Below are 16,032 nucleotides of genomic sequence, written 5' to 3'. Positions count from 1 at the left end.
ATTCAGTTTTAGTGAAATGATTTACAGCGTACGTTTACCCTTTAAAATTAAAACTTACTTATCCTTTTCGACTTTCGTTGTTATTTTCTGTACTTTCGAAATGTCAAAACATATTCCGGAAGTTCGACAGGAAACTGGAATGGCCAAACAAACCGAAAAGACATATCTTTGAAATAGACCGCAACGCACGCAAATCATATCTTGATCTTTTCAATTAGCAATCTTCTTCTTCTTTATAATTCTTTCCTCCACTGTCTGGAGTACCACTACTTTTGTAGTGTAGCACGGATAAGCAACTGATTACTGTATACTGTAAGCAACTGTGTGCATGTGCAGGAATATTGTACAGTGAATATATGATCGGTGCACAAACCAGTATTATTTCGCCTAAAATATATTGTCCTAGATACTGGTATAAAGGATATCAACACAGCCTGGCGTACCCACCACCAATTTACAACGCAACGGCAGTTGGTCTTATCCAAAATGAGCTAAGGCTGCGATCCCAGTCAGAGCTCAATTCAAAACATAAACTTTAAAATAACTTAATGTTAAATCATTTTTGTAGACGTGCAGGAAACTGTTCCATCACCATACTATATACATTTGTGCTCCATATAAATCACACATGTTATGCAATGCTGCATGTTCATATTTGACCAAACTAGGGGGTGTTTGTTTTTTGAAAATAAATGAATATATTTTCTAATTTAAAAAAAAAAAAATTGGGGGAAAAAGGGGGGGGGAGATCTGAAAAAAATATGTGTGGCGGGAAAAACTACATGCGTAAACAGATAAACAAGAGGCTGTCACAACGACAGCAAACCGGATTTATTAATATTTATTTGTGTCCTGGCAATATCACAAGAACCATTACTGAAGAATGGTGAAAGTGAAAATAGTCAATATCAAATTTGACCTCCATTTTGTCATCAGTATATACTGATATATCAACATATTAAAATTTGAAAAGCTTAGATTGAATGGTTCATTCATGAGTAAATGCAACAACGTGAATGGAAACGCCATTTTAAATCTTTCAAGAACCATAACGCCTGAACGGTAAAAGTCAAAATCGTCATTATTGAACTTGACCTCTATTTTGTCATCAGTAACAACATATAAAAATTTCAAAAGCTTTGGTTGAATGGTTCATGAGAAAATGCACGGACACGACTGGAAACACCATTTTTTAATCTTTCAAGAACCAATAACTCCTGAACGGTGAAAGTCAAAATCGTCATTATTTAACTTGACCTCTATTTTGTCATCATTTACAACATATTAAAATTTGGGAAGCTTTTGGGTAGAACAGTTCATGCGTAAATGCACGGACACAACTGGAAACTCCATTTTTCAATCTTTCAAGAACCATAACTCCTGAACGGTAAAGGTCAAAATCGTCATTATTGAACTTGACCTTCATTTTGTCATCAGTAACAACATATTAAAATTTGAGAAGCTTTGGTAGAACAGTTCATGCGTAAATGCACGGACATGACTGAAAACTCCATTTTTCAATCTTTCAAGAACCATAACTCCTGAATGGTAAAAGTCAAAATCGCCATTATTGAACTTGACCTTCATTTAGTTGTCAGTAACAACATATTAAAATTTTAAAAGCTTTGGCTGAACGGTTCATGAGTTGATGCACGGACAACATTTGATTGCCGCCCGCCCGCCCGCCCGACTGCCCGGCCGCCCGGCCGCCCGCCGTACATCCCCAAATCAATAACCGACATTTTTGTCACAAAAATCCGGTTAAAAATAAGTGATCAATAGTATATACCTTATTGATGCAAGTACTTATTTTGCCTCATTTTCCTTCAACGATAAATGGAACTAAATTGTGCATTAACTACACCTATGATATTTTCATGCCACTTTCATCTTACTGATATTTCGATGTGGTATGATTGCCAATGACACAACTATCCACCAGATACTGAATGACACGGAAATTAATAAAGTATAGGTCACCGTATGGCATTCAACAATGAGCTAAGCCCATACCACACAGTCAGCTATAAACTTGAAGCCACGAAATGACAAATGTAAAACAATTCAAACGAGAAAACTAACGGCCTATATAATTATTGTACAAAATTATCACGGAACGAAAAACAAATGTGTCACACAGCAACAAATGACAAACACCGAATTACAGGCTCCTGACTTGGGAAAGGCCTATACAGAATGTGGCGGGGTTAAACTCGTTTGAATGCACTATCCCACCCACTAACATGGGACAGTGGTGTAACAGCACAGCATAAGAACAAACTATAAAAATCAGATTATACAAATAGAAATACATCTAAAAAAAAAACCACAGAGTGTACGTGGACGGGTACTTTTTCACCACAACAGAAAGACATAAGGTTCAGATCTGAGAGTACTCACAGTTACTGATAGCTTATTTAAGCCTGAAAATAAGCCTTATTTGCTTTATTGTGGAAGTGACTTTCCCCTATTCTGTTTCTTCCTGTTTGTGTCTATCCCTTATATATATATATATATTGGAGTTATCAGTGTCATTGTTTACTACGGTACATGTTAATGATTTAGACATGAGGCCAGATACGTCATGATTGCAAATGATACAACTATCCACACAAATCAAGTCGACGTGGATGTATGCAATTAAAGGTAACTTTGCGTTTTCAACAATGAACAAAACCCATATCGTATATGTTGTCATCAACATTATGTCCCGATATGACAAAAACCAACGGACCGATTTATGAGAAAACAATCAACGATAAACAAATTAGACAGATTGCACACCACATAATACCACTAAATAACAGGCTATTGCTAAAACCTGGGAAATCGATCATAATAAGCACAAAATAAGAACAAACTGTACGAGTGAGTTGAAAATGGTTAAACTAAACAGATTGGCACGTTGCACAAAATATTATAACATAAAAAAAATGGACAAAAGTGTCAATCTAAGAGTACTCGCAGCGGCATTAAAGCTAGTTCAAAACCAATATTACAACATCAATCAAAATACATGAAACAAAGTTAGTGTAAAAACGTCAAGACAGTCTCAACGGAAAAGAACGACCTTGTTCAATGCCAACATATAATAGTTTCCACACGATGAAGGATCATTCGTTTTCATACAATTATGTGCAGCAATAATTCAAATTCAAATGCAAACCAATTCAAATTCAAATTCAAATGCAAACCAATTCAAATTCAAATTCAAATGCAAACCAATTCAAATTCAAATTCAAACAAATTCAAATTCAAATTTAAACAAATTCAAACAAATTCAAATTTAAACAAATTCAAACAAATTCAAATTTAAATAAAATCAAATTCAAATTCAAACAAATTCAAACACATTCAAATTCAAATTATATTCAAATTCAAATTCAAGTTCAAGTTCAAATTCGTATTCAAGTTCAAATTCAAATTCAAATGCAAAAATCAAACTCAAATCCAAATTCAAATTCAGCAAAAATATCGAATTCAAATAATTCAGATTCAATAAAAATTTTAATTCAAATATTTATCAATCCATAACAAGAACTTAGAGTGGGCTATTATGTTAAACTTAATGCATGCTTTAAAGGGGAACTCGCTACAAGATATATAAAAAACTAAAGTAAGATTTTTTGTCAATCAATAATGAAAGTGAAATATTGAAATAATAATTCGCTTTTAGCAGCCAAAATGGTTCAATTATGTCAAATTAAGCGAAGAAACATTGATAATTACTCATTCACTTGCAAGTGAATAAGTCGACTTCATTAAATCCGTATTCATGTGAACTTCAATGTATCCCCTTGCTAGAGATTGACAACGCATGCATTGTACGTGGTACTGGTTATTTAAAGAAAAAGAATGTCAACAATGAAAGTGAAACTACGGTAAATCATTTCATTCGATCCATATAAAATCATTCTTATACGGTAAAAAACAATGAGAAACATATATTTTTAATCTATAACATAAACTCAAACAGACCTAAAAAAAAAATCCAATTGCACGTGTTGTTTTAATCTATTCATATCTTTATTCACGTTTACATCGCTAAGCGCTTATATGGTCATCTGAGGTCAAATCGATAGATAGTCTCGATAAACCAGACGCATATTTAAATATAGCGTCTGGGGTGATTAACCGGACTGGTCAGATATTTATAGGGGCGTAACAAATAATTAAATATAGAACATATCTATAAATAGCACTTCCGTTATCCCCATTATATTTAAAAAAAAATAATAACAACAGTAAAGATCAGTAAACAGTGTAACGTTACATGTATATCTATTAAAACTGACATTCTTGTAGCTGATCCTGTTGCCCAACTTGCAGATGGGCAATCTTAAAAGAACGATAAAAAAAAATACTATTATTAGCGGCGATCTTTTTTTCTGAATTTTTGTCACATGTAAAAAAAAATTATAAAGACATGATTTTTTTTCGTGGGAAAAATTTGGTTGATTATATCATATAAGGAAACACTGTAGCATGACTGTATAGTGCCCTCCTTATAACAAGTTCTGGATCCGCCACTGGTCGTGTATAGAGGATACCACGCTCTCTGTGCGCTAAGAGAGGGATCCGTAGGTGGACCGTTGTACATAATCCAATATACCTTAATTTTCTGGCGAGTTATAATTTCTCGAACATGTATCCCCAACGGGCTATAATTTAGGACCTCATCTTTATAATTATTGTTATTTTTTTTTCGTCCTGAACATTACCATTATTTACCACAAGACGATAACCAAGCAACCCAACTTGAAGATCTATTTTTATATTTTAACACACCACGTTTAATATTCTCTTATCTTCATACTATAAACTACCATTTTTCTCTATTTTCATATTATAGCACACCACTATATATATTCTCTATTCTTTATATTGTATCACATCGTCCTGAACATACATGAAATATTTGCCACTTGACGTTAAGCAACCAATAGTCGGTATATTGTAGCCACGTTAGTCTGTATTCCTTAATTTTAATTTTTATCCATTTTTCTTAGTTTTGTCTCATTCAGTCTTATTTCTGTAAATTCTTGTTATAATTTATGCTTTCCTTTTTATAATAATCTTTCAAATATCTGACGCACTTACCTTACTCGAAAAGCACACATCAAGTTACGTTTATGGAAAGAAAAACAACTCTAAGATTACAATGTAAAATTTAAAAACCCTGTTTAACAAATTATCACTGGCAGATCAGTGAGATCACACAATGAGTCAACTCAATTTTTATTTACAAAATTAACTGATCTTAAAATTGCTAACGACAGAATAGTCTGAATGTTTCACCAATAATCTATATCGCCTAATCCTTTTGGGAAGAAAACATTTGGGGACCAACCTTCACACAATACCACTTTGCCAGTCTCCGTGTCTATGAAGAAATACAGAAGTTAACCAGTCATTCATGAAACCCAATACTCTTTGAATGCATGTTTGAATCAATCACATTGAAAAGGTGGAATGGGATTTATCCCATACTGCATGATAACTTATACAAAAAATAACTGAAAAGTGTATTCTCCTACTACAAACTATTATAATATCCATCATGACTTTTGTATAAAAGGGCAGCTTCACAAAAACAACAACTTCGAATTCTCCTGTACATGTGAACCTTTATATAAAATAAGGAAATTGCTAATAAGGCAACAACCCAGCAGAGTTCAAATGACATGGATATTCGCAAATAGAATCACTGCTCGGCCTCCAATATTAAGAAAACTCCATACCATATAGTTAACTGAGAAGGGCCAGACATGTAAATGAGATACAACGCAAACATGAAAACTGTTAAATTGTTTATATGATTTTTAATTTGTTAATACAAATCTTTAAAATTCTCCGACATATCTGACAACAATGTGTTTCTTGATGTTTGTTTCATTTACTTAATATATGTCTGTGTACCTTTTTTCGCTTTGTGGTTGCTGTCAAAATAATGTTAACCCAACATTTTTGATACTGTGATTTATTTATAATGATTGCTGCTGCAGTAATTAAAAAAAAAATCTTTGAATCTTTTTTCTTATAAAATTGAAGCTGTTTATGATACAATGAAAATTCGAATATTTATATAGTTTTTTTTAATTCTTCACATTTAACACATAACAACTGTGTCCCGAAATCATCATTGGTTTGTCTACAAAATAAAGTAAATGTTAAAATCATATTAATTTTTGGTCACCAGCATAGCATATATGAAAAACAAAATGTTTGGAAAAAAACATAAATCATATAGAAATATACATTTAGAAATGTCTTGGTGCAAGCTGAATTCCGCTACGGGATGCGAGATTATCTCGCTGTGGTGATGACACGACCCATTGGTGGCATTGGGTTGTTTCCTGCTCTCTTGTCGGGTTAATGTCTCTTTGACACATTCCCTGTCTGTATTCTCTATCAAAATTATGCATGAATTTTTATCACTGTTAAAGGCCATACATGCAGTTGCCTATACTTGCTCTCATCCACCTCCTTTGAACTTGGGGTGGATAGTTGTCTCATTGGTATTCATACCGCATGTTCTTGCTTGTATAATGTTGACCTTTTGGTACTTTTATTCTCAATTTTTGTTTAAGTCAACAAGATGTCCTCTTAATCATGTTGATGTCTACTTTTGGTAATGTATGTCATTGGGTTCACCGGTTGCTGCCTCATTGACACCTCCTTTCATTGATGCTGCATCTATTGTTTTACTGTCTTGTTTTACATCAAAAACAAATTAATTTTACAGTGTATTCCTCATGCCATGGTTTTGTTTCAAGGTTTAGATAGCCAATTGGTATATATTCACTGACAACATTTGTATTCTTTTAAGGACTTGTTTTAGTGTGAAAAAAATGCCTCTTAAAAGTGCAAAAAAGTATTTTTCGTTTTTAAGTTGACCAGTCCAGACTTTGTTTACTAACAGTATATTTAAATTACTTTTCATAACAACGTGTCGCACTTCTTAAATGTTTGTATCAGCTAAATGCATTTGTTTTAAAAAAAATCGAGCATAAATCATGTTGACCGTTTGGTGTATGTACAAAATCAGTGGCATCTTCTAGATATACTTTGTTTGTTTTTCGTCTGCTTATGTTTTTGAATTGCGTTCCCTCCTTCAAATGTGTACAACATTGCGCATCTCTCCTTTCCCCCCTTTTTTTTTTACACATATCAAAATGCAAACTCCTTTATACACTACATATAAATACAACAAATTTATCTTGGATGAAGTTCATATTTTGGCGTCATATTACTTTTCCATCAAGTATTTTTAAAGTTAACAACCCCAAAATGTATTTATAGCGTACACACGACTGTTCGAGTGGTCCCAGTTGCCATTTATTGTATGATTATTAACTTGCTTACGTAGCACGGACATGCATGAAAGAATATATAACTACTCGTTGTTTCAGTTTGCATTAAAATTTATGTAACAGTTTGTGGTGTTATATCATCTTACCAAGGTTTGATGTGCTGTTATTTTCCTTCGCGGTCATGGAAGCCATGCTGTCTGGTGTTTTCCACGACTTGTATGTCGTCACAAACAAAATATAAATAGCTTTAAACAACAATCGGTACACTCGGGCTTTTCAATAGTATTATCGCAATATAATTTCTTCCGAAGTCAATAACCAACTTCTTGGTTATTCGTCTTGGACATTATCTTTAAAAACAAGCTTAAAAAGCCGATACTATTCCGAATGTCATAAATTACCATTTTTATATCACTTGTCATCCAGACGCTCTACTTTGAAAAATAAAGCGGCTGGATGATCGAGACTAATCGATAGAAAGTTAGATCTTAGATGGCGTCTGGACTAAAATACACACGAAACGAATCTACGAAAACCACGAATTTGACAGCTAGTGCCCCTTTAAGGTATAACACACCGAGGGCTGTCAGGAATTATGAAATGAAAAAACACAAATCAAGGTAAGAATCAAATCAATATTAAAGATTTTACTACTGGTTTCAATTGCTTACATCTATAATACTAAAATTACGAGGTCCAATTTGTCAGCCGTCATCACGTAATAACGACGAATCAAAGAATTCAACTTTATATATAACTAATATAGTACAAAGGTGTAGATTAAAAATTACACCACTCAAGGCCCTTTTGTTTTCCACGTAATTAATATTGCCAATAATTAAGAAGTTCCGAGTCGAGTCCGATACCGATACCAATAGTATATTCACCTGTTTCATATTACCTTATCTGTACGTTCCGCATCTGACAGGCACACCACCAAACGGTGTATTCAGGATTAATATGCTATATACACGGGTCATAATCACATGATTGACACTACTAAATTGTCAAATTGTTACCTTAATACTGTAGTATTTTAATCAGTAAGACTTTCTAAGATAACAATGCGAAAAATAAAAATCTGGACTAAAAATAAGGCGTTTAGGTACAGTTTTCAATTTGTTAGCGGGCATGACGTAAAACAGCGAATCAAAGAATTTTGCAAACACTTCGATACCAGTTTTAGAAATTAGGTCAAACATGCAGGATATCGGCAAAATTTTTCATAACAACATCTTGAATATCAAGAAGTTTGTCTTAACCGCCTGCTGACAAATGAACATGTTCGAATTCTTTATTGTACTCGGGAAAATACTTGTTATTCACAAATATCCGTCATTATGGTCGAAAAACGTCAATTTTTTTAAAAATGGATAAAGGATGTCGGCAACACATCGAATATCGAAGGATGTCGGGGACACATTAATATATTAACAATCACAATGTAATTGTCCTTTTATTTTATCAACCATTATAAAGATACGATAAAAAAAAACAGTCTTAGTGTTCCTTGCTTGTTTCCATTTCATGCACTCAATTTCAGGATTCAATTTTTGTAAATATTCGAGAAAAAAAAATAGTTTTAGAAGGTGAAAATCAGATTTCGTTTCAACCAAGCCAGGGGTTCCACAGGATTATATAACAATGGCAATTTTCCTGACTTGGTACAGGACATTTAAAAAAAATGGTGGATTGAACCTGGTTTTGTGACATGCCATATCTTCCGCTTTAAATGGCAATGACAAATTTAACATTAAAATGACAACGTTACCTGACAGGATTACAATACAAAAAAATGGGAGAAAATAAAGGACAGAGAAAAACACTAATAATAGGTAACAAAAAGTATCAGGGTTAAAATTTTATACGCCAGACGTGCGTTTCGTTACACTTTTACTTGCAGATGATACCATAGTTATTTTTTTTTTAATCGAACTTTCATGTCTCTACAGTACAAAAAGATCTCATGGGAAACTATGCTGGTAAAGGCATTCCACCCAAACAATTAAGCAATGTCATCCCAGACACCAGATTAAAAGAACAATCTATAATACTAAAATTACGAGGTCCAATTTGTCAGCCGTCATCACGTAAAAACTTTACAAAGGTGCAGATTAAAAATTACACCACTCCAGGCCCTTTTGTTTTCCACGTAATTAATATTGCCTATAATTAAGAAGTTCCGGGTGGAGTCCGATACCGATACCAATAGTATATTCACCTGTTACCTATTACCTTATCTGTACGTTCCTCATCTAACAGGTGCACCACCAAACGGTGTATTTAGGATTATGCTATATACACGGATCATAATCACAGGGTTGACACTACTAAATTCAATCATTGTCAAATTGTTACCTATTGTAGTATTTTAATCAGTAAGACTTTCTAAGATAACAATACGAATACTAAAAATCTGGACTTAAAATAAGGTGTATATAGGAACCGTTTGCAATTTGTTAGCGGGCATGACATAAAACAGTGAATCAAAGAATTCAACTTTATTTATAACTAACATAGGACAATGCTGTTGATTAAAAAATACTCCATTCCAGGACCTTTTGTTATCCAAATAATTAATATTACCAATAATTGATAAGTTCCAGTTCGACGGGTTCAAACAGAAAGATTTGAAAGCAGAGAAAGAAAACTGTCTATCTTATAATCGGCATAACTTTATCGGATAAAATATAATACTAAAATAAGGCTTGCGCATAGTTATATAGTTTAATTCAGTCACGGACCCGCGATATCACGGGTGTGTTCTAGTATTATTTAACTACACGTTGTTCAACTACACATTATAATACGTTACATCAACTAAACTATTAATAATTTGATATGAACGTTCATGTAACTTTTATAATTGAATCGAAATCCTTGTTATGATCATTAGTTTTATCTGAAAAAATAAGAAAGTAGATCTAGTGACATGTTGAATAACATATGTGTTAAAAATAGGATATGATGTGTCCCCGACATCCTTCTTCGATTCGATGTGTTGCCGACATCCTTTTTTCCATTTTTTTTAAAATAAGACGTTTTTCGACCATAATGACGGATATTTGTGAGTAACAAGTATTTTCCCGAGTACAATAAAGAATTCGGACATGTTCATTTGTTGATAAAGCAGGCGGTTCTTGATATTCAAGATGTTATGAAAATTTTTGCTGATATCCTGCATGTTTGACCTAATTCCTAAAACTGGTATCGAAGTGTTTGCAAAATTGAGATAACCAATTATTTTGAGTGATGGCTCATTTATTTTCCTACTTTATATAGTCTTTGGTGGACTATTTTGTATAATCATAACCCTCATATAACTGGCATAATAAGTAAAATTCTTACCCTGAAGCGACAAGATGGTGGTCCAATTTCAATCGCCAACACCCTGCGTGATGACGTAGATTCCCCCCTTGAAGGACGCGAGTCGGGAAATATTCAGAGAACAACTTTTAGGCATATCTCCGTCAAAAAAGAGAAACTAAGAATATAAAAAGAAAATCGTATCTTTTGTCGCAAATTTGTCATAGAGTTTCGCGTGTAAAATTTTTGGTTGTCTGATTTTGTCTACTGGAAATTATTTTTTGTTTCGCTAATGTGTTTTCTGTTAACCATTTTTTAGTATGAGTGTTCTATTGGTCATGAAGATATTTGGGTATATGTAACATTTATTCAAAGAATTTTGCAACTGTATACAGCAGTAATAAAAATAACGATTTGAAAATATTTATTATTTTTCGATTATTTTAGTATAAATGTCCGAATAGTTCTATTCATGGAATGAATTTTTTCTTCGAAACAATTTAGTTTAAGATTGATTGATTGATTGATTGTTGGTTGCTTAACGTCCAGTGGCAAATATTTCATGCATATTCAGGACGACAATTTAGTTTAAGAAATAATCCAAGTCTTAATATTCTTGTTTGTTTTTCTTTGAAAAATACACTATCTAGAGGCTATAATGAGCTAGGATCGACCCCCGGGTTAATATGGTCAATTTTGATATTATTTTCTACCTTCATTGCAACCAGTTAAGTTATTCTCGAAGATCTGATATAACTAGGCACAGTTTATTAAAAAATCATTTTTTGTTTTTCAATATAATTGACAAACACACAAAACCTAATCAGCCATCGAGATGATCTCTGAAGAATTCTGACGATCATATTACCTGATTTAAATATGGATATAAATAGAAAGCGAACACGTGCAATTGAATTTTGCTAGGTCTGTTTGATTTCATATAATAGGTTAAACAATTATGTTAATCATCGCTTTTACCTGTATAATAATGAGTTTTGTGGATCGAATCATTCAAACAAATAGTTTCCTTTGGTTCACTTTCAGCGATGACATTCAATTACTTTTAAAAGCGGAACACGCCCAGTTTATACGTTACCCACCTCTAGCTAAGAGAATAAATAGAAGGCACCATGAATAAGAATCCAGTGCGGCCGAATTATATCATTGCAAGTGCAGCAATATCCCTAAGCTTTTCTTTATTATATAAAATTGAAATAACCTGGCGAATTATCATATCACTATATCTGTTTCAATAAAGATTGAGCAAAAACAAAATCGCATTGTTTTGAATCTCGTAGACAATGCTCCTTTGAAACGTCAAACTCTATACCGGTATTATGTACCTTGTGGATCATTCACCCCTACTTTTTTTTTAACTTGGTTCAGCAGTTTCAGAGAAGATCTTTGAAAATCTGTACGGGAGACATGCAGACGAGCGATGGCAATAACCGACGTGGTCTTCTGGTCAGTTGAGATAACAAAAATAATAAGATTTCGAATTTGACGCTGTATGTTGTTGTGTGAAATTACAGATTGGTAATAGGACGTTTTCTAGAAGGTTTTTATAATACAATATATTTCAATGGCTCAAAATTTCTGCATTGACCAATCCAGAGCATTCTTTCGGTCCGTATTTAGAATATTTTACCTGCACAGGTAAATATGTTTACAACACCTGTACATGTGCATATACTACTTTAGTGTAATTCTGTTGATTCAAAATAGTAAAATGAATGTACACAACAGACGATATAAGTGAAATTTACGATCAGATGTATAACGACTATAAAGCTTGTAGAAAACAAATTAGTGTTTTGATTAAAAATCGGTTATACGTATATCGGTAAATAAATCAATGATTTAAAGATTGTCAACAGCTGAAACAGGTAAATAGCAGTTCAATATCTACTATGATTAATAACAATTGGAATACCTGGATCGTTACTATAAGATGTCATTACGTATAAGGTTGCTGTTTAATTTTCCTACGTATAAAGTGCTCGCTGTTTCCATTATTTCTATAATTGTCGGAGTAGCTAGTATATCCCTCTCTGTAATTGGACTTGTTAACCAGATATGGGGACATTACGTTGCAACCGGGATATGGAGCGGTTCTGTGATTGCAATCTCTGGATTCTTTGGAATAGCTTCCGCACAAACGCGAGGAGTATGTGTTGTAAAGACATTTATGATGTTCTCTATGTTCTCATGTCTGGCTTCGTTTGGTGTGATAGCCTTGTCCGTTGGTGGACTTATATATGGTAGTAAATTTTATCTTGAAACAGTCTACCGCCACCCGAATACTCGACTAATTCACGGCATGTTACTGGGAACAGGGACATTACAAACTATCTTATCACTAATCTGTTCAATAATTTGTATCAAACATGTCTGTTGTCGCCCGAAACCTAAACACCCTCCTGTATCCCAAGAAGAGGGACAAATCAGGGACGAATTTCGTAGGGGTACTGACAGAGGAAGCCAATCAAGCTCTGCTCCTTTAATGTCAAAATCTAAAAAAAGACGTAAGCAGAAGTCAAGTGGTGGTATATATGTCTCTGGTGAACAGCCATCAACTTCCGGTGAACATTTGGATTCTGCTGAGCATCATTCCAGAGAAAGGAAACGAGATGATAAAAAGCGAAACAAGGGTCTCAATTCTTCCCAAAGAAGTAACAATCGTCCGACAGAGGATGACAGGCAATATTCGTCAGATAGAGAAAGGCGTCATTCGTCGGAGAGGGAAAAACGTCACTCATCAGACCGAGAACGACGTCATTCGTCAGACAAAGACCGTCGAGAAAGAAGTCAACGAGCCTCCGTTCGACAACATAGTCCTGATAGGTATGCGAATAAACCAGATACAAACGAAGAATTAGTAAATGAAGGCTTGGTAGAACAAGCGTGTGTTAATATAGTTACCGCTAATCGCGAATGTCTTGCTAACAATGGTGACAGTTTTGAGCTAATTAGTAACGACATGGAAGGCTTGCCTCCGTACGAGGAGGTTATTAGGGACGATGGTATACAAGATTCTTTTATCCCAATTTCAATAACGGATGCAGACTTTGAAGGTCATGAATGCATTTCCTTGTCTTCACACGGCAATGTTTCACGTTCGAACGAATTCACCGAAGTTAAGCAGGTAGATGCGGAACAGGAAGCGCTACTCTGTCTTTCGGCCGCATTACAGTCGCCGGTTATCTCGAACAATTCAGGAATTTCGGATCTACTTTCGGATCATATAATAAACGGATGTAACTTGAGCAGTTTGTCCGAGAATAGCATCATGGGATCGGATAATAGGTTGTCGACTGAACTGGTTATTCAGGACGAACTAGACGACAAAGAAGATACCGAAAATGATAATCAAGACTTGTCATTTACAGAAAAACAAGCGTTATTGCAGAAATACCATACTGTTGATCCAGATCCGCAGGGTGTTATGTATAAAGAATTTTCTCGTGGTTCTGATTTTATAAAAGAAACTATTGTCACAAAGCCAAAAAGATCTAAAAGCTTTCAACAAACTCGGGAGCGTGATTTTGCCCGAGGGAAATCCGTTTCTACCCGTCAGCTTAGTTGTGATACTGAAAAGATTATCGATTGTTCTGATAAACCCGACAGTTTTAGATCTGCTAGTAAAAGTTTTTCGAGAACCTCATCAGTACCTGGAAAACCTCCACCAAAACCCCCGAGAACAAGTTCGTTGAGACAACACAATTTAGAAAGCAAAGAGAGGCCTAAAAGTGCAACATTACCGTACTCTCAGTTTGCAATAATGAAAATACTTGATGAAGGAAAACATGACACTACTGAAATTAAACAACCTGTAGACACCGTTACCGCCTCCAATGTGTCAGAACCTACAAGGGAGGAATTTAGGGAGAAGAAAACCTTTGACATTAGTAAAATCCAACCCCCGAAATTCCGTTACCCTCGTGCAAAACTCACAGACGAAACTTTTAAAGAACCAATAAATACTAACGCTGAGGCGAAGTCTATAAAGCCTCTGATGGAAATCTCAAAACAGTTCTCTGTGAAAAACGAGCATGGAACGAAAGAACGTTCATATAATTTCCCTAAGCCATCTTATACGGTTGCTTCGACGCCATATTTGCCGAGTTTAGATAAGATCAGGAACTCTAAAGTTGACGATGGACAACATCCTTATACGAACAAGAATAAAGATCGAGAATCACTAAGTTTATCACTATCACCTTCATCAAACGCCAAGGAAACTCTGAAATCCCCTCTAAAGTCACCCACAGACTATAGTGTAGTACCTCTTAAGGAGATATTGTTAAAAGGACAAAGTACAAATAGAAACATAACAAGTCCGTCAAACGAAAGAGAGCATTCCAGTACCTCAGATGCAAGTTCCGAAGAGTCGTCTATTCATGAAGTAGCAGACGATAATGCAGCACGTGCGGATATAAATCATGAACATGATCGTGACAGTCAGAATTTGTCGGACACGGAAGGTAAACCAATGTATAGTTTCTTATTATGATTTTTTATATAGTTTTATGAAATTCTACAATCTAAATGAGAAATATTTATATTTGTATTATATAAAATTTGATAAGTTGCAACCTAATGTTTTCTATCATCTTCATTTTTGGTTTCCTTAGGAACAACCATTTACTTAAAAAAAAGGGGGGGGGGGGGATAAAAAAAAATCTTAATTCCAATTTGATGAAAATAAATATTGTGGTTAAGCAGATGACAATAAAAACAACATTTTGAATTCAGATTTCCCCACACCTTCCAGTGTTATTTAAAAAAAAAAATTTGATTGGGAATTTGTCGAAAAACGTAAAAATAATGTTCGCTTATAAACCATACCCCTTTTCCTCTTTGAAGGTAAATGGTTGCTCCGTTAGATACAATTACAATTAGCAGTGTATATTATCAACAATGGCTTACAGGCTTTCATTATTTTCTTTGTCCTCTACATCTGAAAAGATAAGCATACACCCCTTACCAGTTCTGGTAATAGTTCTCTCAGTTTGGTCACATTGACCTATAAGATATGCTATTGCTTTAGTATATTCTTTTTGTTACATTTACACAAATAGGTTTATTTGGCAGAAACAATTATGATTATTACTGGTATTATGGAGGAATAGTATCTCGACCCATCTTCGCTAGCAAAGGGTTACGATCCACCCCCCTCCTCTGAAGGTGACCTCGACCATATTATCGATTATATTATCGTGTTTTTAATTGGTCTTGTCATTTTCGCGAAACTGTGTGTGACTTTGTTATACAGTTTTATAAAACCAAGAATAAGCCAGTCAGAAACCTATAGCTATATATAACAGAACAGTTTATATGTAGCGTATAGCGCAACAGTCAATGCGTAATATGCCAGTAGACATGGTGACATCGGTTTTTAGACTCGCTGCAC

At 34.2% G+C, this 16,032-nt stretch overlaps 2 protein-coding genes and 1 long non-coding RNA gene across 7 annotated transcripts in view; 1 reads left to right on the top strand and 2 right to left on the bottom strand.

Moving 5' to 3' along the window:
• LOC143046389 (annexin A4-like) overlaps positions 1–146 on the bottom strand; it is a 53,111-nt gene extending 52,965 nt beyond the window's left edge. For all 5 annotated transcript variants that reach the window (XR_012969154.1, XM_076219528.1, XM_076219529.1 and 2 more), the window contains exon 1: positions 59–146. The gene's annotated coding sequence lies outside the window, so the exon portion shown is untranslated. The remainder of the gene's footprint in view (positions 1–58) is intronic.
• Positions 147–5,802: 5,656 nt separating this feature from the next.
• LOC143047114 (uncharacterized) lies at positions 5,803–7,775 on the bottom strand. Its single transcript, XR_012969414.1, has 2 exons — positions 7,460–7,775; positions 5,803–6,151 (listed from the first exon to the last, which is right to left on the bottom strand). It is a non-coding gene; the product is annotated as an uncharacterized LOC143047114 (long non-coding RNA).
• A 4,494-nt stretch (positions 7,776–12,269) lies between these two features.
• LOC143046388 (uncharacterized) lies at positions 12,270–15,284 on the top strand. The gene has a single exon (XM_076219525.1). The coding sequence runs from the start codon at positions 12,571–12,573 to the stop codon at positions 15,130–15,132; it is 2,562 nt and encodes an 853-aa protein (XP_076075640.1). The 5' UTR covers positions 12,270–12,570; the 3' UTR covers positions 15,133–15,284.
• The last annotated feature ends 748 nt before the right edge of the window (positions 15,285–16,032 follow it).

The sequence above is a fragment of the Mytilus galloprovincialis genome, chromosome 9, assembly GCF_965363235.1.
Source record: "Mytilus galloprovincialis chromosome 9, xbMytGall1.hap1.1, whole genome shotgun sequence".
Lineage (NCBI taxonomy): Eukaryota > Metazoa > Mollusca > Bivalvia > Mytilida > Mytilidae > Mytilus > Mytilus galloprovincialis.
The sequence above is the reverse complement of the archived record's forward strand: the minus strand, read 5'-3'. Positions and strand labels throughout refer to the sequence as shown.

What these genes read in the sequence shown, in the direction of transcription:
- LOC143046388 (XM_076219525.1), top strand. Translation starts at nt 12,571, where the DNA reads ATGTCATTACGTATAAGGTTGCTGTTTAATTTTCCTACGTATAAAGTG.